The sequence below is a fragment of the Phoca vitulina genome, unplaced genomic scaffold (assembly GCF_004348235.1).
Source record: "Phoca vitulina isolate PV1807 unplaced genomic scaffold, GSC_HSeal_1.0 scaffold7, whole genome shotgun sequence".
NCBI lineage: Eukaryota > Metazoa > Chordata > Mammalia > Carnivora > Phocidae > Phoca > Phoca vitulina.
In genome coordinates, this window is record NW_022589710.1 from 50,995,952 (window position 1) to 51,020,374 (window position 24,423).

General features: G+C 39.9%; 1 protein-coding gene across 1 annotated transcript in view; it reads right to left on the reverse strand.

Moving 5' to 3' along the window:
* The window catches only part of SEL1L (SEL1L adaptor subunit of ERAD E3 ubiquitin ligase), a 53,619-nt gene extending 30,931 nt beyond the window's left edge, over positions 1 to 22,688 (reverse strand). The window contains exons 1-3 of the mRNA XM_032405709.1: positions 22,510 to 22,688; positions 17,073 to 17,110; positions 16,009 to 16,240 (exon numbers count right to left, since the gene is read on the reverse strand). Of these exons, the coding sequence (XP_032261600.1) occupies positions 16,009 to 16,240; positions 17,073 to 17,110; positions 22,510 to 22,579 (340 nt within the window). The 5' untranslated portion in view covers positions 22,580 to 22,688. The remainder of the gene's footprint in view (positions 1 to 16,008; positions 16,241 to 17,072; positions 17,111 to 22,509) is intronic.
* Between the last annotated feature and the right edge of the window lie 1,735 nt (positions 22,689 to 24,423).

A 24,423-nucleotide genomic window follows, 5' to 3' on the forward strand; every position in this document is an offset into this window, starting at 1 on the left:
TAAGGATAGGTCAACTTAGTGAACATGGCTGGCTTAGTGTACATGGCAGCTCTGTATCTAGCTTAGAATTTCTGAAGGTCTTAAGATCTGATAAAGCTTAGGGGCACCTGGGTGGCTCAGTCATTAAGCGTCTGCCTTCGGCTCAGGTCATGATCCCAGGGTCCTGGGATCGAACCCCGCATCGGGCTCCCTGCTCAGCGGGGAGCCTGCTTCTCCCTCTCCCACTCCCCCTGCTTGTGTTCCCTCTCTCGCTGTGTCTCTCTCTGTCAAATAAATAAAATCTTTAAAAAAAAAAAAAAAAAAGATCTGATAAAGCTTAGAATGTTAGAAGTCTACCGTAAAACTCCCTGCTAACTAGTGAGCAAAAATAAGGCAAATGCAACCAGATCAATTCCACTGCTCAGCACAATTCTCCTTTTTTCTACCTGAATGTTATAAGTCAGTTCCTTTAATAGTATAAAGCTATACAGGGAAAATGCTCCCCCAGGTAAAGTTCACCACTCACATACACTTCAGCATTTTATCAGAGCACATATGATATCTGCTGAGGTTCTTTCTTTACCATACTCTTGTCCCACTAGACCCTGAGCTTGTTAAAAGTAGAGGCCATATCTCTAATTTGTTCTTAAGCTCTTTCTATCTTCTAGGTGCTGGGAATTGTGCCAGGTGCTGGAAACAAGGTGGAACAGAGGTCTCTGCTCTATACAACTTAGCACCTCCCCTGTCGGGAACTGAGGTTTACCACTGAACTTCACGGGCGTGTAGGAGTAGAGGGTGGATGAATTGCTTCAGGGTGGGGTTGGCAGAAGTACTGTAGACAGAGGGAACCATGTGTGCTAAGAATCAAATGAAAGATAGCATAGCACTTTAGAAAAAAATACAAAAAGTTCAATACATTAGAACATGCAGTGTGAGTGCCCACAAAGAAGCTAAACTATGAATGTCCTGATAAATCTGATTAAGGAGTTTGGACTTTATCCTGAGAACAATGGAAACTCACTTAAGAGTTTTATTTTTTTTATTTTATTTTTTTTAAGATTTTATTCATTCATTTGAGACACAGAGATATATATATAGAGAGAGCATGAGCAGTGGGAGAAGCAGAGGGAGAGGGAGAAGCAGACTCCCCGCCGAGCCAGGAGCCCAATGTGGGGCTCGATCCCAGGACCCTGGGATCATGACCCGAACCGAAGGCAGACGCTTAACCGTCTGAGCCACCCAGGCGCCCCCACTTAAGAGTTTTAAACAGGAGTGATATGCTCATACTTACATTTGTATTAAGAGAGTGGACAACGGAATGGAGAAAAGGCTGGATGCAAGGCGACCAGTTTACAAGTTGTGACATTAGTCTAATTGAGAGGTAATGGTAGCCTGAAGAGGATAATGGAATGAAAGAAGTGGATGTACTCAAGTGATGCTAAGGAAGTACATATGGCACCACTTCCTGACCGACTAGATGTGCAGATGATAGGGGAGGAGTCATGGAAGGCTCCCAGGTATTAAGGCTTCAGGAAGTGAGGGGATGGCTGTCCTTACTAGGAGAACACTAAAGGAGGAGTCGGTTACTGAGTAGGGATGAAACAGATCAGGGTATAGACAAGTTAAGCTTTGATCCTGCTACATTCAAAGTGGTTTTAACAAACAAAACCAAAAACAAGATGTCTTAGACATCTTTTCAGCTGTGGTCAAAGAGGAAGTTCTCCAGTTCACAGACTGGAAGCCAAGAGTACACATAAGAATACCAAGTGAGAAGTACATGAGAAGACCAGAGGGCCACTGTTGAGCCCAGAACCATACACGGTTAAGTGTGAGTACATGTCAACTTCCACGGGTTGCTTTTACATGGAGAATGTAATCAGGCAGCAGAGCTTAGTGATTAAGAGTACAGATTCTGGAGACAGAATGCCTGATTCAAACCCTACCACTTACTAGCTGTACACTTTGAGCAAATTCCTTAATCTCTCCCCTTACCTGTAAAATTATCTACAGATAACTTCCTTATCTACAAATAGGGATAAGAGTCCTTGCTGCAGAGCGTTACTCACAAAGATGAACTGAAATAGTACACCTAAAGGACCCACCATGGTGTCTGCCACGTAAGGTAATAGGCCTTCAAGAGATGACACTGCGACTATCACAGGAGCTCCTGCTCTGAAAGCGCAGGAAATGGACACTCCTTCTTGCCCGTGCAAAGAAGAACTCATACTAATTTGAAAACTATTTTCAGTAAGTTATGAAAGGCAAAATTAATTTCAAACTGTTTGCCACCAGGTAAATGTCATTCACCATCCTGGTAATCACTGACCAGAAGAGGCATACTTTGATTTGTCTATGTTTATAAGAAACGATCTTTAGTACAAAAAAGCAAAGTACCCTTTAGCAACCACCTCAGAGGGGTCATTTTAACTACAGAGTTTGAAAAACGGCTCTCCTATGCACTGCTACTAGATTCAGGTTTGCTTGAGAAAAATAGTACCTGTAAAATAGCAGTTTGTAAATCTGAATTTCAAATTAAAATATAATAGTTTAAAAGAATATTTGATTTTTTTTTAAAGATTTTATTTATTTATCAGAGAAAGACACAGCGAGAGAAGGAACACAAGCAGGGGAAGTGGGAGAGGGAGAAGCAGGCTTCCCACTGAGCAGGGAGCCCGATTCGATGCAGGGTTCGATCCCAGGACTGGGATCATGACCTGAGCTGAAGGCAGACGCTTAACGACTGAGCCACGCACGTGCCCCAATTTTTTTTTTTTTTTGATAACAGAAATTTTTGTCTTAAAAACAAATAGCTTGCCGTAAGAATCCTAGTTTGCGAAAACTTTCTAAGTGGTGCAAATACAAGGATTCTCTTTCATGTGATGGAACTATACAGCAGCAAAGAAACTGGAAAGAATGCAAAGGTTTTTGGCAACAAAAGGTTTTAACCTACTACTGATTCAGCACTAACTTAAGTGGGAAGAACCCCCAGGGTACCATGGTTCACCAATTTAGTGAGAGTGAATCTTGGTCTAAAGAATGTGTTTATTAGTAAGTAACTAGAAAGACAATTTGTATCTCTCAGGTATCTTCTCTAAGCAAAATCACAACAGGGAAATTACTACTGCCTTTTAAACTTGTTTTAAAGTCTTCTAAAAGTTACTGACTGTGACTTGCCAGTTCCAAGTCAATTATCTCAAGTAGATAGTCCTCACAATAGTGTTAATTTCAATTTTCTTTTCATGGAGAAATTCTGCAAGAATTTCAAAGCTATCTTTTTAAAAACTGCCACAAAAATAGTACCAGCTTTAAAAACCATGGTAATCACTGCTCTGGCACAATGAAGCTGACTGATTATGCAATTTAAGTTCATGATAGCCAGCAGTCAAACCTGACTCTAAAAATGAAAGGGAGAAAAATGTGTCATTAACTCAATTTTGCACCTTCCTGTAAAAACTCACAGTTCTAGATAAGGAATCATATTTTGACCCTGCAATAATGACACAATACCACAATCTATTTAAACCCTGACAGTAAGATTTTTATAACTTATGTTATATGAGAATTTGTAATAATTAACAGACCACTTTATATTTAAACTAGTAAAGAATTGCTCTTGCAAAGTTAGTAAAAATCATCCAGGAAAGCTAGAAAAAGTTAAAAAAAAAAAAAAAAAAGGACAACCCAAACAACAACCCCAAACCTGAAGTTATTCACTGCTGGCCAGATTATAGGTAAATGGGGACTTTCATACTGCTGGTAGGAGTATCAATTAGTACAACCTCTTAAAGAGGGACCCTTAGGAATACCTATTAGAATTTATACCGTCCATACTTTGGATCATATTTTTCCACTTCTAAGGTATTTAACTTGTAGAAATGCTCCCATAAGGATACAAAGAGATATGTGTAAGACTGTATTTGTGTATAAAGATATAAAACCAACAAACACTCAAAGGTCTGTCAACAGGAGACTGGTTAAATCAGCTACAGTGCAGCCATTACACAGAAACCTGGTATAGATGGGAGCAGAGGATCAAAAGACTGGGTGTCAGGAAGCCTTGTATTTCAAGATCTGGCAGATTCCAGAAAGCCAACAGCTAAGTGATGAAAGCATCTTCAGAGTAGGAAAAAATATGTGAGAGGTCAGAAAGATGAGGAACAAGAACTGACCAAGTATTCAGCAAAGAGAATGTGACTGGAGCAGAGTGGATTTAGAGGTCTTGAGGGGACCAGAGCATCCTGAGAGCTGGATGAGAGAATGGGAAGAGAGGAAGTGAAATTAGTGAATACAGACAACTCCTTCAAAGAGCGGTAATATTAAAGGGGTGTAGGGAAGTTGGGTGGTTGCTGGAGGGGGTTTTGGTTTTTAAAATATAAGCTATTACAGTATGTCTGATGCTATGGAAAGAATCCAAGAGAGAGGGAACAGCGTAAACGTTGCCATATGAACTGAATGAAATGTCCTGGGAATTGTGACACTATCTTTTCCTCATTTTCTAATGGTGAGGTCAAAAAAAAAAAAAAAAAAAAACCCAAAAAGTCAACTTCATGATCCATAAAAACAAAGGCAAGGGACTAATTAGCTTTGCAAATTTCTCATCTTAGCAGCTTTTACACTGCCAATAAAGTCTGATATTGTACCTCTAAGTTTAGATGAGTGTTCTGTTAATAAGAAAACTACTTAATCACGCTGCTTGTTTGAAGCAATTTTGTACTTCTAAACATACAATGGTAAGTAACATTTTAGTAAAATGTATTTGTCGTAGAAAATAGTTGAAATACAATCATTTAATGTTAAAAAGCTATCAACCTCACCAACTGTCATATAGCGTTCATCAATTTTAGTCAACACCAAGATAAAAGCTCAACCAACCAACCATCAGCAAAAATCCCCAAAGTTTTAAGAACAAAACATAAGAACAGATGATTCAAAGTAAACTATACCTGAGATAAAGCAAATGGTATAGGCCAAATAAAGAGGTATTTATTGTGGAAATATGGGATAGCAATCTCTTTGGGAAGATACCAATGTTATGTAATTTGCTACAAGAGATTACTTTCACTCAGTGCTGAGAATTACTAACTACAGTTGAGAAAATATGAGGGAAGGAAGGAGAAACAAGCAGACTAAATGCAGGGAGGCCTTGCTTTAAGGAATAAAACCTAATTTTCAGAAGAAGAGTGAAATGTAGTAATATGGAGAATGAACAAACATTAAGATCAGAGTTTACAAGCTCACTTCTCTCTGTGAGAAATAACTAATCATTTTAAAGTAGAAACAGAAGCAAGCACTGGCCCATGTGCCCAGAAGAAAGTGACAAGCTTCATGACACTTACGTGACAGGCACTATCAGAAACCAGACACAGTGAAACTTGCTCAGGAAAACTGCTATTTAAGAAGAGTGAGCTTCTCTGAATAATGGCTTTAAAGACTGTTCTTAGAGTTTCAAATGCCCCTGGTGGGGTACTTTTCCACAAGGATGGTCTCCTAAAGGAGTTTTCTTGCACAAATAATTTCTTGTACAACCATACAAAATAAAAGAAACAACAACAAGATCTTTTCATTAAAGTCAGCACCTGTTATAGGGAATGGCCTGTTTCCTTAACCATTTATCTTGTTAAATCTCATCACTAAATTAAGGTTTGTTTATTCCCAGCCACCCCCATGCGAGTGACAGTGAGGTAGCAATGCCATCTTATTACTCAACCCACTTGCTTATTTCAGAACCCAATTTAAGCATGATTTAGTTAAGTTTAAACTCAGTTCCTTTTGTGCTACTCAAAATAGAGCAAGAGGCTCATTATTTGACTTAATTTTTCATGACTATCTGGATAACGTGTTTATTGTAGCAAAGACAATCCAAGCAATAGGAAAGTATACAAAATTAAAGAAAAATTACTGTCACCTTTAGCTACCACCACAAATTCCCTTTTTTCTCCTGAGGTAACGACTGTTAGTAAAAAAGTAGTTAATTTTTCTTCTCACTTGCAAATATATGGAAAAAAAAAAAAGGCTTTTCTTTCACAAAAGGGACCTGTGATGGTTAATTGTATCAACTTGGCTGGGCCACAGTGCCCAGATATTTGGTCAAACATTATTCCAGATGTTTCTGTGAAGGTGTTTGGGGAGGATATTAGCATTTAAATCAATGGACTCTGAGTAAAGCAGATTACCCTCCATAATGTGGGCGGGCCTCATTCAATTAGTTGAAGGCCTAACAGAACGAAGACTGACCTCCCTTGACCAAGAAGTAATTCTGCCAGCAGACAGCCTTTGGTTCTCTTTCTCTGGAGAACCCTGACCAATACAAGGATCATACTAAGTGAATTATTTGCAGTGTGACATTTCACTTAACACTATCATTGTTCCAGGTGGCGGACTGCAGATTGGCTGTCAATTCTTAACCCTTTCCTCACCTTCTGTAGAGTTAGGGATGGTTAAGTGATTGTCTTGGTAGTTTTACTAGTGACTCCTGCGGGAGGCTTCTGCCCTTCTGATGCAGGTATCAGTTCTTCCTGAAAACCCAGGACCTGGAGGCAAAGCCATCACCAGGTGTGACCACATGGAACAAACATGAAGATGAAGCTAATTTACTAAGGAGACTGAATAGGAGAGAAAGGAGCTGGAGTCCTTGATGGCAAGAGTCCTGAACTATGGAACCAAAATAAACCTCTGTTTTTGCCACTATTTGATGGGTTTTGTTATCTGCAATAATAATGTCCCTTTTAAAACAACTATGAGTATTCTACATAGGAAACACCACAATGTAATAATTTCCCCTCCTAATGGCCATTTATTCATTAATTTTCAAAAAAAGTTTACTGGGATGATGTGCAGAAAACAGTAATCACAGGCATAGCTGTTAATCCTTTGAAAAGTGGGCCCTTGGCTAGAATCTGGGAACTTACATTTTGGGAGGGTTCCCACTACCCTAAGAGTAGTGACTCATTGTGCCTAAACTGTACAATGTGGTTTACCTTCAACATGTGTTTTCCTTCTGGGGGCCTGCAATTTTGGTACATGCCAGGCTGAGAGTGATTATATGACTAGTCTTCATTAAAAACTCCAAGCACTGGGTCTCTAATGAGCTTCCCTAGAAGATAACATTTCCCATGTGTTGTCACATGTGCTAAGGGAATTAAGTACATCCTCTATCATTCCCTGGAAGAGGACTGCTGGAAACTTGCATTTTGTGTCCTTTGCACTTTGCCCCATGCTGATTTTGCTTTGTATCCTTTTGCTACGATAACCCAAAGCTGTGAGTACAACTCCATGCTGAGTCCTCCCAGCAAATCATGGACCCTGGGGAGGTCTTGGGGACCCCTGAAGTCAGTTGGCATCAGAAGTAGGATTAGCTAGGATGACCCTGACTCATGGTGAAATTACTGTTTGGGAAAGGAAGGGCAGGGGACAGGGTATGATGAATCTTCGGTGGCCAGCTAGTTACAGGGTCATCCACGGTATGCAGCAGCAGCTGAGTTGCTAACTGTTGTGAGAGGTAAAAGTTACCTGTGGAACCTGAAAATGACAGATCCAACTCTGGGAGAGCAGGCTAGTTGCTTTTGGCCATGGTGGCTAACGTGATGTCTTTGGGTTTTATTTTCTCCTCCAGATAGGAGAAAGGGCCTCCAAATTCCCAAAGGTGAATGGGCCAAAAATGTTATAAATTTACAGTGCTCTCTCCTCCAAGTGAGGTAGAAGGGCAGCATGGGGGTAAGGGGAGTAAAACTAGGTCCTAATGATGTAGAAATGATGTTGGGGTTCGGGGCCGACGGCCAAGAAAGAATTCTTGAGACGTCTTTGGTGCAAAAAGGTGGTTTTATTAAAGCACGGGGACAGGACAGGACAGGAAAGAGCTGCACTGGCATTATGAGGAGTGCCTGATTACAGCCCAACTTTCAAGTTGGGTGGGGGGGTTAGGGATAGCCTAAGTCTCTAAGGAATTTTGGAAGCAATGTTTCCAGGACCTTGAGGGGGCTAGCTATTGTAGGGAAAAGGTCATTTATTACTGTCTAATAAAACCTTAGTCATGAGACCCTTCCGATGTATATCGGTGGGCTATATGCTTGGGAGATGATTGCCAACATGTATCTTGAGGGATAGAGATAAAGGAAGTTTCCAAAGGAATTTTTAAATGTTAAAGTAGACTTACAGGATCCTGGAGGGTTGGGCTAAGATTGCCTTTTGCCCTTAGCAAAGTATTAAGATCAAGACAGCTGAGTTCCTAGAAGAATGTCACTCTGCCTGTCTTAAGGGCTTGTGAATGGGCTGTTAAGTAGTAAGGAAATTTAATTTTTCTTTTGCCTTTGTTTCCCACATCACGAGGGCTGAAGCAAAATTATAGATAAAGCAGAAAGAAAAGGGAAGAAGGCTGCACTCCAGCAGTTTTTTTTTTTCAGTCTAGCTGCTCTTGCCATGGCCTCCCCCACTCCCCTTCCTCCCCCGCATTCCAGCCAGGATCTTCCCTGGTAGCTGTAACATTAACAAATGATGAATTTACTTCCTGGCAGTTCAAGTAAATTTGCAATAAGAAAAAAAAAAAAGGATTCTTTTAGTGGCTTTGTATTTCGTGGCTATCACAACTGGATGCATGATAAAAATTGGTACATAATGTTAAATGCTTATAATTCCATACATGCCTGAGGAATCATCCTGATCAGGGGAAGCCGCAAAAAAGAAATGTGTTAGTGGGACAAACTTCCTTGCTTTTTGCCACCAGTGGGCGGGTTGGAATTTAAATGCTTGAGTATTGGAAACAGAACAAGTCTCTGTAATTCCTGGGTTTTGCTATAGAAAATATGGATGTTTGCTTAGTGGGGTCTCTGTAAAAAGGCAGACAATAAGAAAAAGGTGATCTACAGGTGGAAACACACTTTTGAAGCTCTAAAGAGTAGGTTTTAGTTGTCTAGTGAGTGCTTCTGAAGGTAGAGGTCTGACCTTACAGCCTGATGTGCATGCCTGTGTGTATGTGCACGTGCGTGCATATGTGTGTGTAGGGAGGGAGGAAGAGAGAGAGACAGACAGACAGAAAGAGAAAGCTTGTGTACGGTAGTGCGAGCCCAAGACTGACAAGACAAAAGGTATGGCACGGCCTTGCATGCTACTTGGAGTTTCTGGCCCTGCAGCACCTTTGCTGCTGAAAAAAAAGCCTCTGGCTTCTTTAAATTACTGAATTCACAGATCCTATTTGCTTGAACTTGATTCGAAGCTAAAACCTGATGCTACCTGGGACAGGCTTCCAGCCTCGGTATGAGCTGGACCTAACCGAGAGCAGCCATAGGCTCAATAAACAGAACTCAGACGCCGTGGCCTCTGCACATCAGGCCACCTCTCTGTGGGGCCCCATACTGTGAGGAAAATCGTGAATGCCTGGCTGGATTGTCTGGGTCACAGACAAATGTTCATAGGAAAGGGCTTGTTCTCTGATGGGACCACCTGAAATCAAGCTGCTGACTGGCTGTGTATTTCTGATACAGAGACTGACCACATTCTTAACTTGTGACTATTGTCCGAAGCTGTCCTTTGGGAGAGGATACATCACAGGGACTGTGATCCTCTATTTGCTCCTGACAGGTCAAGTGACAGAGGGACTTCCAGCCCCTGTGGAGCAGGTCTTAACTTGTGCCTGGCTCTCCTGATAAGATGCCATCTCCAACAAGGGACTGATTACCTGACTGCTTCCCTCACCTCTCTCTCTCTCTTATGCACACGCCTTAGTGCAATCTGATTATTCAATGCAGCTGTCCTCCGAGGGGGCTGATCTTTTCTAGGCCGCTTACTGGATAAGTGATCAGGGTGGAAGAGGTGGGAGGTGACGTAAACCCATTTTGAAATTTTTTGAAAATTCAGGACTTTTGTCCTGACCAATTTTTGAACATGATGTTTTTCTGGTTCAGCTGTATAAAAATGCTTATCTGTGAAGATGTTTTGCCTCTCTTATACAGAACCCCTCCAAGCAAAAGGTCTGGATGAGAGTAGGGGATGACTGAGAAAATAAAAAATTATGATTACTGAATGTAAATACTGATTTTGTAACAACCAAGGAAAATAAACTGAAACCCCCGCATCTGGAGAGACACGAGTGAGGGGAGAAGAAATGATGGTGTTTTTTGAAACTACTTCTGGAAGCTTCTTCCCCTTCCTGAAGGAAAACTCTCCATGCACCTTTCTGAGCTGTTGAGAGTGCTCTGCATTCAGACTGCGGAGCCTGTGCTCATACCAGACAGGGCTGACTATGAGGCAGCAGGAGGTGGCCCAGCCCCTGCACTTGCCATGCAGAAAACCTCCAGATGTTGTCCACACTCATGAGGTGGATGAACTGGTGTCACACAGACAACAAAACTGTTTGGAACTGACTGGCAGTCCCTCTGACACTAAAAACTGAACTAAATTACTTGGATTGGAAACCCTAGGACAAGATGCCCATGGCAGGAGGCCACATCATCCTGCTTAACCTATGTCTTGCTTGGGTCGCCCCAATGACGGTAAACTCTTTGTTTCCAGGGTTACCACACGTGCCCTCTGGGACTATAGTTCTGTATGTGCACCCTATCACAACACCGCCTCAGCTTCAACTTACTGGCCTGTTGTGCTGGGCCTGAACTGATGGCTTAAGGCTAGGTAAAAAAGGTTAATATAGATATTTAAGGAGGAAGCCATCTGGCCTTTATGATTAATGGGACTTGTTAACTGGCTAAGTGCAGGACTCATAAGGGCAAAACTGAAATCAATACTGCAGATTGGTCTCATTCTATTGTCCGGGTCTTACTGAGAGTAACTTTGCCATAAAGACAAGATGGCCAATGACCAAAGGGGTAGACTGTGCAGAGAAGAGTTCACATAGCAGGCTTAAACTTCTGTCCTTGAAAAGGCTTATTAGGTTAGCCCTTGGCTGGTGTCTGGGAACTTAAGATTTTGGAAGGGTTCCCACTACCCTGTTATGAGTGACTCATCCCAACTGTACAAACAATATGGTTTATGGTCAACACCTGCTTTCCTAGAGCAAGTCTGCAATTTTGGTATGTGCTAGGCACAGACTGCCTACATGACCAGTCCCCTACAATGACTCCAGGTATTAGGTCTCTAATCGATTTCCCTGGTAGATAGCATGTCACATGTGTTGTCACAACTTGTTACTGGGGAAATTAAATATGTTCTGTGTGACTCCCCAGAGAGAGGAACTTTGGAAGCTTGCATCCAGTTTTCCCCAGACTTCACCCATGTATCTTTCTCTTTATTGATTTTGCTTTGTGTTCTTTTGCCGTAATAAATCATAGCCCTAAATATGACTATATGCTCAGTCCTGCGAGTCTCATGGAGAATCATCGAGCTGCAGGTGTGGTCCTGGGGATCCCAGACACAGTTGGAAATAAGTGTGAAACAGTCAACAAACAGCAAGAAGGCAAGTGTGGCTGGAGTCATGTGAGTGAAGGGAAGTGGCAGAAGATATCAGAGAGACAGGAAGCACTTGATCATGTAAGGCCTTGTTTAGATTTTATTCTGAATGTGACAGGAAGCCACTGGAGGCTCTGAACAGGAAGGAACACTGGTCTGGCTGCTGCTAAGAGAACTGCCATAAGGGGGGAAAGGGGGAAAGCAGGGACACCAAGCAGGAAGTTCTTAAAGACATGAGACTCTTCAACTGCCCTTGGGTGGTTCAGATCTGCTTCAGAAAGGAGAAACTTATGTTCATCTTTAAGGATGAGTAGAAATATGATAACCTTGGGCAAAGGGCTGAGGAAGGTATTCCAAACAGCAGGAAGAACTTGTACAAAGACCTAGAGGCATAAACTGCATGGTGTATTTGAAGATTGGTGAAGAGTCTGATAATAGCTGTAAGAGGGTCTTGGGCAGAGCTGCGGGAGATGAAGTCACAGAGGCCAGCAGGCATGCCGCACACGGAAGGCTTTGGGAATCATGCTAAGGAGTTTGTGCTTCATCTCACAGGCAAATAGGGAGATAATGAAGGGCTGTAAATAGGGGAGTTATGGATCAAATCTGGGTTTTAGGAAGATCAATATGGCAGAGATATGGATGAGAGGCCAATAAAGGAAGCAAGTCTAGAAGTAACTGTCATAGTACCCAATTCTAATGTAGTTGGGACTGCACAAACTTAAAGCCATGCATATGTAACTTATGTTATACATAAACAGAGGTGACATGATCAAATCATGTTAGAAACATGCTGATCAAAGACCTCCTCACAAACATCTAAAGGTATTTACTCCCAGGGGGGTTCTCCTTACCTATGGAGAACGCTTTAGCAGGATGGATGTGGTGTGTCTAGACTGCTCACCGTACATAAACCTGGGATGTATGTATTTATGAGGAATGACTTCCTAGAAAATATCACACAAGCTATACAATTATCAGGGAATAAACTGGAGAGATAATTCGTAATGGAAATAGCTCCCTTTCATGGAAGTGACATTCCATATGCATCATTTAGAGGCCTCATATGTAATATGGGCCAGGGTGCATCCTAACTGACGTAAGCAGGACCTGGCAGTAGCCCTGGCAGTCACGGACTTTTGACATTTTACCTGTGTCTTGTGATAATTATATCTCTGAAGATATTAGTCAAGTTTGGTACTGGGTAAGATCTCTGAGTCTTCTGAGTTCACAATTTGTCAATCTGACCTACTGGGTTTTCTCACAATATTTAATTCGAACTGGAAGAACCAGGATGAATGATACATTTCCTAACCGTATTCACCAAAAAGAGTGACCAGTACTGACAAGTCAGTTGCAATGCATGTCCCTGGTGCCTAGATTGTAGTGTCTAAATGCAATTTCCCACTAAAAGGAATTTGGGTTTTTTGGTTTTTTTTTTTGAGAAATGGCTGATTCATTTCTGGGTTAGGAAATTTGTAAGATGAATTTAAGACATCCCATCTTGCCTAAAAAGAAACAAGTTTAAAAGTCACCTACGATATTATGCTAAGCGAAATAAGTCAATCAGAGAAAAACATGTATCATATGCTCTCACTGATATGAGTAATTCTTAATCTCAGGAAACAAACTGAGGGTTGCTGGAGTGGTGGGGGCTGGGAGGGATGGGGTGGCTGGGTGATAGACATTGGGGAGGGTATGTGCTATGGTGAGCGCTGTGAATTGTGTAAGACTGATGGATCACAGACCTGTACCTCTGAAACAAATAATACATTATATGTTAAAAAAAAAAAAAAGAAGATAGTAGGAAGGGAAAAATGAAGGGGGGGGAAGAAATCGGAGAGGGAGACAAACCATGAGAGACTGTGGACTCTGAGAAACAAACTGAGGGTTCTAGAGGGGAGGGGGGTGGGGGTATGGGTTAGCCTGGTGATGGGTATTAAAGATGTCACGTATTGAATGGAGCACTGGGTGTTATACGCAAACAATGAATCATAGAACACTACATCAAAAAAAAAAAAAACCATTAAAAAAAAAGAGACAAAAAAAAGTCACCTATGATTAGTCCAAAAGAATGGACTTAAAGGGACTCTCGGTATGCAAAAATGGGATAACGTGAGCAATGAAAAAGAAGGACTGCAATTGCGTGAAGCAAACATATGTGAAACCCATGGATCTGGAATGATGCTCAGAAGCAAAGCAAACAGAAACAAACAAACAAAAATGTACTTACTGGCCTCCTTTGGAGGTTGCTAGAGCACCAAATTATTTGAAAATATTTCAAGGGAAAGAACCAAGCATCTATCCTGCTTGTAAGGACTGTGTTTCAGGGTAACGAATTAGTTGACGAGGGAAAGTTTTTCTTTATAAAATAATCCCAGGTAACAAATGCAGGAGAAATTATACATTAGAAAGCCATCACTTTGCAATTCCTACTGAAATAATGGGTCCAGACAACAAGCAAAACGGTTGTCACAATCTCTAGGTGAAAGGTCAGTGAGGAACTTCTGAATGGCTGGATCAGACTGACACCACCCAGCTTCACTGATCAATTACTAGAAGTGGGACAAACAGATACTCTACATGCCTCCGGATGTAATGTAATAGGAAGTACACAGTACTCTATGAGATAATCTCAATGAAAAACCAGAGCTAAATCTACTCAGCCTCTAGAGTTAACTTCCAGTTTACAGACTAGACAGCAGATGGTGGAACAAGTTCAATGACATTACAAAGATATGATCAGTCAGATGTACATGTGGGAAACTGGATAGCACAAAGGACATTATTTCTTTACCAAATAAAATGAAATAAAAAACAAGGGATAGAGAACTGTTATAGATTAAGAAAAACCTAAGATCTTAGTGTGGATACTAACTCAAACAAATCAGTTCTAAAAAGATATCTGAACCAACAGGGAAAACTGCAGAGAGACTGGGGATTGGGTGATTAAAGAATAATCGTTAATTTTGTGGGTGTTAAAATACCACTGTGATTTTGTTGGGGGAAAAAAGCCGTATTTTTAGAGATACATACACAGGTGAAATAACATGGAATTTGCTATAAATACTCTAAGAAAGAAAAGAGTAGATTCGTATGGGGTGGCAGAGATGCAGCAAGAGTAAGAGTGTGGATGGCCGCTGACCCTGGGTGATGGGCAAGGGGGTCATTACACCCTCCACTTTTGTGCATATTTTGAAGTCTCCCTTATAAAAAAATAAAAAAGAACGAATTAAACTATAATATTTGGCAAAAATTTAAAAATGGTAATACATACTTGGCTGAGGTGCAGGAAAAGGAGTCGTTTCAAAGGAAGTAAGCAGAATTACTTTTCTGAAGAACAATTTAACAGTATGGGATCAAATGTCTTTTAAAATTTTACATTCAGTCCAGCAATTTTACTTTAAAAAACTAATTCTCAGAAAATTTTCATAGATGTGCACAAGGATACATCTAAAATGATCTCTCAGCAAAAAAAAAAAAAATTTTGTAAAAAAAATTGTAAACAATCTATTTCTAATTTATGGTATATTTACATGTAAATTTTTAAAGTTTTATTTACTTAAGTAATCTCTATGTCCACCGTGGGGCTTGGACTCATGACCCCAAGATCAAGAGTCGCATGCTCCTCCGAATTAGCCAGCCAGGTGCTCCTACCTGTAAAATTTTTTTATAGCCATAAAATTGTAAAAGAATACTAAATGATAGGGGAAAATGTTCAAGACAAACTGTTAAGCACGAAACGCAGGCTGTAAAATAGCATATACATTTTGACCCAATTTAGTCTTCTTAAAACTATACATTTAGAGAAGAGCCTGAAAAGAATTTTCTCCATCATGTTAACAGCTGTGTTGTCTAGCTGATGGGATTAAGGTACTTTTAATTTTTTTAGACATGGTTTTTCTATTCATGGGTATGGATATTTGTAATAAAAAAAATTCTAATTTTGAAAAAAGATTATATTTTTGAAAGGTAAAATCTGGATCAATTTCCAAAAGTGGCTAGTAACAGAGTAATAAGTGGGTATCGTAGTGATCTTTGAAATAATAAACAAAATAACAGAAGGTTGGTGGGACAGGGCGGAGTGGATTAATAATTAATTCTTACAAAGATAGCTATTTAGCACACTCTAAGTGTGAGAAAGAGCAAGTTTTAAATTTAAAAACAGAGGGTGTCAAGAAGGTAAAAGTTAGAAGGGGATCAAAGTTTATGTAAGCTTCAGTTAGATAAACACCTACATCAATTTCCTAGGGTGATTGGGAAGGTTATTGTAGTAAAAATCCTAACACAATTCTGAAAATAACCAGAGCAGCATATTAGATAATCTTTCTTGAGTTTCCATTTTGTGTACCACTTGGGGACATAATTACATACTGGAGTACAAAAAGAGGATGTTAGGATATTAATATAATACAAATGCAATTTTGATTATCAAATTCAGCTTATGTAACTTGGGTCAAAACTGTTGTGAATAACTCTGATATATAAAAATCTAGAAAATCATAAACTATTACACTCTACACATTATATGTGGTTCACAGTCAATAAAACCAGACTTCTGCATCTTTCTACATTTGTTTAAAATTTCAGTTGTCTCCTTCCTAAATTAGGCAAAAGCAAGGAAAATGTCCAGACTACCTTGTTTCCGTACTTTCGTTGGTTCTTCATAGTCCTTGTTTTCTGGATTCGGAGATTCTAGAAAGCTGATCTCTTCTGCAACACTTTCCCCTTCTTGGCTCCTGAGGCTGTCTTCCTCTTCTTGAACTGGTGATTCTAATTCTGATTCTTCGGAATCAAGAAATATCTGACCAGCAACTACTCTGCCTGCTGTGTTGTGGTCCTTTACCGACTCATCTGATGGCAAAGAAGTCTGAAAATATAAAATATTTTTAGTTTTCAAAAAGTATCAGGACTGTCTCCCACCCAATTTGACCATTACTTTTACTAATCCAGATATATCTCCTTCAGCTGTGAATGTGCCATACTTGGCTCATCTCTCTAAAGTCTGGTATGTGTTCATCACATGCCTTCACCACTTGCCTAACCTGACTCTTTCTTCCAATTTCAACTTAGATGTTATTTCCCCCAGGAAGCATTCCTTAACTCCTGAAGCCTGGATTAGGGTCCCTTACAACTCCCAACATAGCTTATACTTTCCCTTATGATAGCCCTGTACTACAACTTTCTGTTTCTTATCTATATTCCCTCAAATCCAGAGATCAGAGATCATAACTGAATGGTCTCCTTGGATACATCATCAGCCTTATTCACTCAACCAAACAATTTAAATGTATTAACTCTACAGATTTATAAAAATTGATAGAAGTGGAAACAAATGGCAGAGGTTACGTCTTCAAAATTAAAAAAAACTAAAAATTAAAAAAAGGAATAAAATCAATCTCTCACTAGGCAGTAAGAATGTTACTGCCTTCAGGCTCTTACACACACAGCACATTCGAGTTAAAATTAAACCTAATAACCAACACTCTGAATGAAAATATTTATTATTCTGTCTCCTACAGGTCAGTGATTTCCCCCCCAGAAGAACTAGTGTATTGATACCAGCTATGTTTTTCTTTTTTTTTTTTTTCTTAATCCAATTCTGTTGCTCAAAAGATAGATTTCATATCCTTTCTAAGACACATAATTCATGCTTTTAAATTGGGCATCAAATACTGGCCAATGCAAATTTTAGTACACACCTTGGAATCTAAGGATTCATCTTGACTGCCTTCTTCATCTGTAAAGAAATTTTAAGACAATTTCATCATCCTTCTTGTTGGAAATCACAGGTATTGTTAAAGCACTTGATAAATACAACAAATAATAATCAGACACTTGATAAATATATCTAGAATTATCTAAAAAATGGTTGTATTCAACAACTGTACAGAAAAGATTAGGTAAAAGGAAAACAAGGGGGTAGATGGGGTAGTTCTTCCTCTTTCTCCAGGGAAGGCACTAGCTTCATCTGTTATTCGGGTGAGAAGACCGACTACCACCACCACCATCACCACCACCAAACCAGGCAATTCTTCAGATACCATCCAATTCTTCTGTTCGTATTTAGTCTACTACTGAGTTACTAAACTTATAAAAATAAATCTCTGATTTTGTGGTTCAGGGTTCCACCTATTATTTTCCTCTGCTCAGAATCTGGAGTTACAGAGCTTATTTTAGTGCTGATTAGCATTTTACTGTTCACTGAGACTACTATAGATGGACACTAACAATTATTATTATGTGACAGTAGAGTTGCCAGACTAAGATATTTAGGATTTGTGTTCTACTCTACTGAAGAGTTAACCAGATAAAAGCAAAAAGTAGCATCATACCATCATGTACTTACTCACATGAGATTTATTAAGAAATCAGTATCTCATATTAAATAAACAATGAATCCAGCCCCTGGCTACACCTTTCTTCCAAATTCTTATCTGCTGCTTTGGCTTTGTCCAATTATGTTAATTTTCCTTCTATTACTCTGTGTTTTTCTGCTATTACTTCTGTTCTGGCTAATTGTTATTCTTTTTCCTGTTCTTACACAAATACATTGAACACAGTGTCCATACACATGTTTGGTCATTGTATTCCTGGCCAGTTTAGAAACAACAACAACTGTTAGATGATCTCTCGGTTTCCTTCTTACTCTTAAAATGATCTGATTTTATACAGGAGTGAGCTTCAGTTATAAGCTCATAAGCTATATGAGAAATTAATCAGAAGACAAAATGCTATAAAACCCTGTGCTTTTTACCAGAAAATTTGGTGTTATGGTTGCCATTTATCTTTACTTCATATGGTTACATCCTAAATATTATTCATAACTTATAACTCTTTCAAGCATAACAAAAACATGCTTTGGAGTTTGTATTATCAAAATAGTGAGCTAACTTTAAGAAGTATAACTAACTCATTATGTATAAAATATACAACACTATTTCATAGTATTTGTTTCTTTTGAATATTTGAGAAAACTAGTCTACTAGTGAGGTTTTGCTATATAAGAAAAGTGCTGTCAATTCAAAGAACACTTAAACTATAGCTAGTTTCACATTTACTACTTTTAGACTACCTTCCAAATATGTTTTATTTCTGATGGGTAGGAAGAGAAGGGTACAGCATGTATTAGTCCCACAGTACCCATTAGCATCTAGGTAGTGATGGCACTTAATTAACACTCATCCTTCATGCTAACTTCTTCACAAGTTTTACCCAAAGCCCAAATTCTAACATACGGTTCAAATTCCATTCTCAGCAAACCTTTGGATAAAGGGAAAAAAAATTCATCTCTATTACATATCAAAGTTGTATGTGTGGATGTGTTTAAATAATCACAAATATTAACTAGTTAATATATCAAGAACAGATGTTAAATGTGTAAATTATGTATATAGTATATCCCCAAACTTTAGATGAGCCAGAACTCTTAAATCACTAATCACTAAATCATGAAATTTAGTACCTTCTCACAACAGGTCACATATGCAGCAAATAAGTATAGAACACAGATATCTATAAATAAATTTGAAGACATATACATTTGAGACACTACAAGCTATTACACATTCGAGCAGCAAAATGTGTTTCTGAACTCCAAGAGACAATGGAAACCTGTGACATCAGGGTTATTTCACGTGAATTGCATCATGCTTCTGTCTCTCCTCTCTTCAAACTAGGGATATATGCTAAGGTTACTGGTAAATAAAAGAATTCTCTCTCATTTACTAAACTGGGAAAGTCAACTCCAGATGGTAGTCTTAAAGCATAAGCTATTTTCTCTTTCACTGATATATCCATTCACATAACACTTATAGAAGTTGCTTATAACCTATATGTAGTAGTCAGGTAATAAAGACACTGAACTTATGCATAAACAAAAAGAAAATAATAATGCTTTTAGCAGAACACGGACATTAAGAAAAAAATGCAAAAGAATTCAATGAAAAGTTATAGATTTCTCATTCAACAGTATGACATCCAAAATATAATGGTTTACGTTACGTTAGTAATTGTATACTTTCCTCTGAAAAAGACCAACTTTCATTTTTATTATATCAGCCAACCAAACTGCAAAAAGTACCAGGGATATTCTTTCAGGGAAAAGTAATCATCACAAATTCATTTTCTGATTTGTCATGTAAACTAAACAGACTGATAGACCTTCAAACACAGAAAGTCCTAAGAGTTTGGTGAAAAGAGAGCAGACATCCTGTTCTCTGCTTTACCACTGAATCTGTGCAGATCCTACAATACTCCTGATTTTTAATTACTCCAAATCGAGGGCTGGAGAGCTAAGTTCAACACCTGGCTTCATTACATATTAATTTTATACACATGGTTCAATATAGCAAGCTAGGTCAGCCTCCTCTTTCTCAACTTGTCAAAAGAGAATAATACCATCTGTCCTGTTGACTCATAATAATGTTTTAAGGAACAAAAGAACAGTGAAATTAAACATCGTCTACAATCTGAAATTTACTCTTTGAATATCTGATAATAGAACTATTACCTGAAATGCTTAGCAGTGGACCTAATTTAAAAGATTCTGTAACACTGTTTGGCATAAAGAAAAAAGAAAAAGCAAACCGTTTGTCTCTTCCTGCTGAAAATAAGAAAACAAGTATTTCTAAGTGAGAAAACTTACAGCATTTTTCATTATTGAGGAAATGGAGAAATATCTTTTTAACCTCCTCCTTTATTTATTCACAGGAAAAACATTTTGAATAAAAGTGTTGTATTTTTATATGCCTCTAAAACAAGATATGAAATAATAGCTACTAACAGTGATAGGATCAAGATTCCCTTTGTTGGCTGATGGAACCTGGTAAATATGCAACTTGCTTTGGTAACCACTAACATTCAAACTTTAAGTCAGTGCAAAATTATGGCCCAAGACTTGATTTTTAAATAGGAGCAAATCTTTAAACTAATACTGAGGCTGACTTCCTGTATACATAAGCAATTTAATGAATTAAAAAAAAGTCAACTGAAAATCCATGTACTCAATTTCTAAAACTTTACCTCACATAGGAGTTTTACTAGGATTGCACTTCACGTGAGCGCAGTAGTGCCTTTATTACCTATCAGCATGCACATCCCTGCTGTTTTAGTTCTGGCTCAGTATGGATTCTGCCTCTGCCAGAGAAATGCTTTGGCACAGGTGCTACGATGGAAATCGGAGCAGACATTTTTCGAACCCAGTCCTCTGCTTACATCAACACAATCCGAAGATTTAACACTTCAGTGTTAGTAATCCGCTATTATAACATCCCACGAATCCCAACTGTTGATTAAATGACTTCTTCAAGTACCACCTCCACTGACCTGAAGCTCTTAAGTATATGAAATCTAGTTAACGGAAGACACAGGAAAATGTTTGTAGGGCTTTAATTTTCTTTCAATTCTGCAAATTGAATTCAGAGGGATACTTACTATGTTCTTTAACGAGTCATTCTTACACTTTAGTGTGAAGAATTACTTGTGAAGCTTGCTGAACTACAGATGCCCCGACCTGTTCCAGACCTAAAACTGCATGTTTAACAAACTCCTAAGAGGAATTCTGATGCATGTGGTCTATGGCCCATCAGGTACTCTCTCCATTACACTCAACAGTTTCATTTCATACTTCCTTCGGTCAAATAATGGCTAACAGTGCTTTAAGAGTTAGGTAGAGTTTTGGAGATTTGGTCATGAATGCAAACCATTACTAAAAAGGGGGAAGGCAGACCTCAAAGCATGATGTTGGCAGTAAAGTAACTAGCATATGCTTGTTGCTTTTGAAATGGTATCTCAAACCACAATATGGATAGAATTTTAGGTTTAGACCTCTTATTTTAGAAACAGAATGACGTTATGGCATTGACTTACAACTAGGACAGATAATTTGGGGATTCAAATAGCCATCTGGGAAATTTTCTGTTGGGAAAAAAAAAAAAAGAGAGAGTTGACATTTATACCCTGCCTTGTTCCAAAAAAATTTAAAGCCACAGAACAGCTGTCTTGTTAACTAAACTGATTAAAATTCAAAAGCTTTACTGTACTAACTGTTTCTTCACAAACACTAAGTGCCTCTTTATCAACACTTTCAAAATAAAAGTTTTCTGATGTAGGCAGATTGAACTATTAAAAAAGAAAAATACATTTCAGAACCATAGTATTAATCTGCTAACTGGAAAATCAATTCAAAAGCACATGAATTTATATATCTATACAAAACATGAAAATCAGGGCGCCTGGGTGGCTCAGTTGGTTAAGCGACTGCCTTCGGCTCAGGTCATGATCCTGGAGACCCTGGATCGAGTCCCGCATCGGGCTCCCTGCTCGGCAGGGAGCCTGCTTCTCCCTCTGACCCTCCCCCCTCTCATGTGCTCTCTCTCTCTCATTCTCTCTGTCTCAAATAAATAAATAAAATCTTTAAAAAAAAAAAAAAAACATGAAAATCAGCTGCTATACATTTTAAATTTATAGGGACCAAGATTTTCTCAAAAAATCACAAAGTTACATTAAACAAACATGGGGCAACTCAGAAACACTGTGACAGAGATAAACACCACTTTCTCGGGAATATTTCCTAAAAAGGGATAGAGAGTGGACATAGTTACATCAAAAGTCTTCATTTTTAAATAGACAAAGAGACAAGGGGCCACCTCAGGTGCTAAGCCAACCCACCAAACCACTGTCAACATCCCGGTTCTGATGGACCTGGCTCTGCTCAGTGATAACCCCAGGTGTGTCAATTACTTAATTTACAAATCCCAAGCACATAATCTGTTTGAGAGTTGAGGAAGTTCCAGTAAGGCTCAGGTGTCATCGCGGATCTAAGCCAGCTGTCGGGATTCATTCCCACAGAGTCAATTCCTCATTCGCGAGGAGTCGCGTAAAGTTTAAGTGAGGAGAGGTGTGGGCAGGGTGACCGCCCCTTCTCTTCCTCCCCTTTCTAGCTCCCTAAACACCCCCTCTAGCCCAGGCCAGCCAAAGCCCGAGGAATGACAGCGAGTGACAGGCTAGTGCGAGGTGTGACCAGAGAGAGTGGAGTCTCCAGCTTGAGCCCCCACGGCCCTGCCCCGGGACGGAGGCCGGGGGGGGGGGGGGGGGGCGGTGGCTCCCGGCCTCCAGTCCGAGGGGGCGGATACTGACCCGAGGACGCCGAGGCCGAGCCCAGCAGCACCGCACAGAGCAGCAGCGTCAGCCCAACTCGGACCCGCATTCTGCTCTCGCGGCCGCTGCCACCCCCTGGAGCTGTCTCTTTCGCCTCTGCCACCACCGACTCAGCCACCGCCGCCGCCTCGCCGCTGCTCTTCCTGCTCTGGTCTCCTTCCTCCGCCCCTTCCCAGGCCTCCCTGCCCTAGTGCGGAGCCAATCCCCGCCCGCCGCCTCGGGCTCTGTGCCCAATCCCCGCAGTCTTCCCGCCCACCTTATTGCCCCGCCCCCGAGGTCAGGCATTGACCAATCATTTTGCGAGATTCCCACACCGGCTTTCCCGGTTGGACCACGGCCTCACGACATGGCCCCAGCTAATTGGTAGATCCTGGGTTCAACCATCCCGGAAACAGACCGTGAGTCCAGGGCCGGGAAGAAAAGAAACGAACTCAGGACTACAATTCCCACAATGCACTTCATGGGCCTCTTTCGAAGTGTGCTCTCGGAAAACGTATCCCATTATGGAGCAAGATTTAAAAAAGTGCAGGTGGCTGTTGAAATGAAGAGAACTTGCTTAGGTAACACCTTGGCTAGACGTTAGCTCAAGCCTGCGAACCCACAGCCTATTTTTTTTTTTTTTTGAGCCAACATATATATATACACACACACACACACACATATGTATATCAAGGAACACACATTATTAAGGTTAAGAGTTTGTAATGTGTTAAGCTCTTCTTCCTCTTTGTTTTTTTGTTTTTTGTTTTTAGAAAATTTGAATTGGACAGAGTGATATCAACACTTAGGAAAAATACAACATCTAGACTGAGTTCGAAGTATTTTTTTTGAATTTAGATAAAACAATGCCATATATATAGGGAAACCAGGATGGAACTCACTACCCCTCCTCCTTTCCCTTATAAAACAAAAGGAAATAAACCCGCATCGGGTGCAGATCATTTCAATGCTAGTATTCATTTTTAGGAGGGCCACCAAGTAATAATCATCTGGAAAACGTGCCAACAGCCTTTGCAAAAACCCTTTCAAGCCTTTGTCCTTATCCCTCTCTTTTTGTGAGTTACACTGTTCTCTTCCTCGATGACTTGAGTTCAGGAGGCTGGAGTAATGTATTTGGAGACAAAGGTGATGGCCATTGCATTGCAGACAACGAAATAGTCTTTTGTATTAAGTAACACCTCCAGGCATGCTCCCACTGGGTAGCAGGCAGTGGCTTGGTTTTCCAGCCCCTTCATCAAATTGTGTAATTCTGTTTTCCCTAGCATCGACCCACCGTCAGCTCAGTCCTGAGTTGAACTCAGTCCTCAGCTCAGTTTGAGGTCAGGGTTCTGGACAAGTCCACACTGGCCACATATCTTAATACCTTCAGGCATTTTCTTCTTTTTTGATAAAAAATCCTCTTTTTCAGGATGAGGATAAAAAACTAACTGCTAAAAACAACAACAACAACAACAACAACAACGACAACCCTGCAAAACCCAAAAAGCTAATTGCTATTCCACATTCACATCAGAAGGGATGAAGGAAAATATTGTCCTGTTATTCTCCTGCTACCTCCTTGGCATTCATCTCTATTTCTATCACTAACAGTGTTTCCTCAGAGTTCCTTTGATTTTAAATCATAGAGTAAATCCTGGTATATTTTTCTCCCTTTTTCATCTTATCAATCATCACATCCTAACAATGTGAGCTATATAATTACTCTTTTATTATTACTTTTTAAAGATTTTTTTTTTAAGCAATCTCTACAGCCAAAGTGGGGCTCGAATTCACAACCCCGAGATCAAGAGTTGCATGCTCAGGGAGTCTGGGTGGCTCATTCGGTTAAGTGTCTGCCTTGGGCTCAGGTCATGATCCCAGGGTCCTGGGACGGAGCCCCACGTCAGGCTCTCT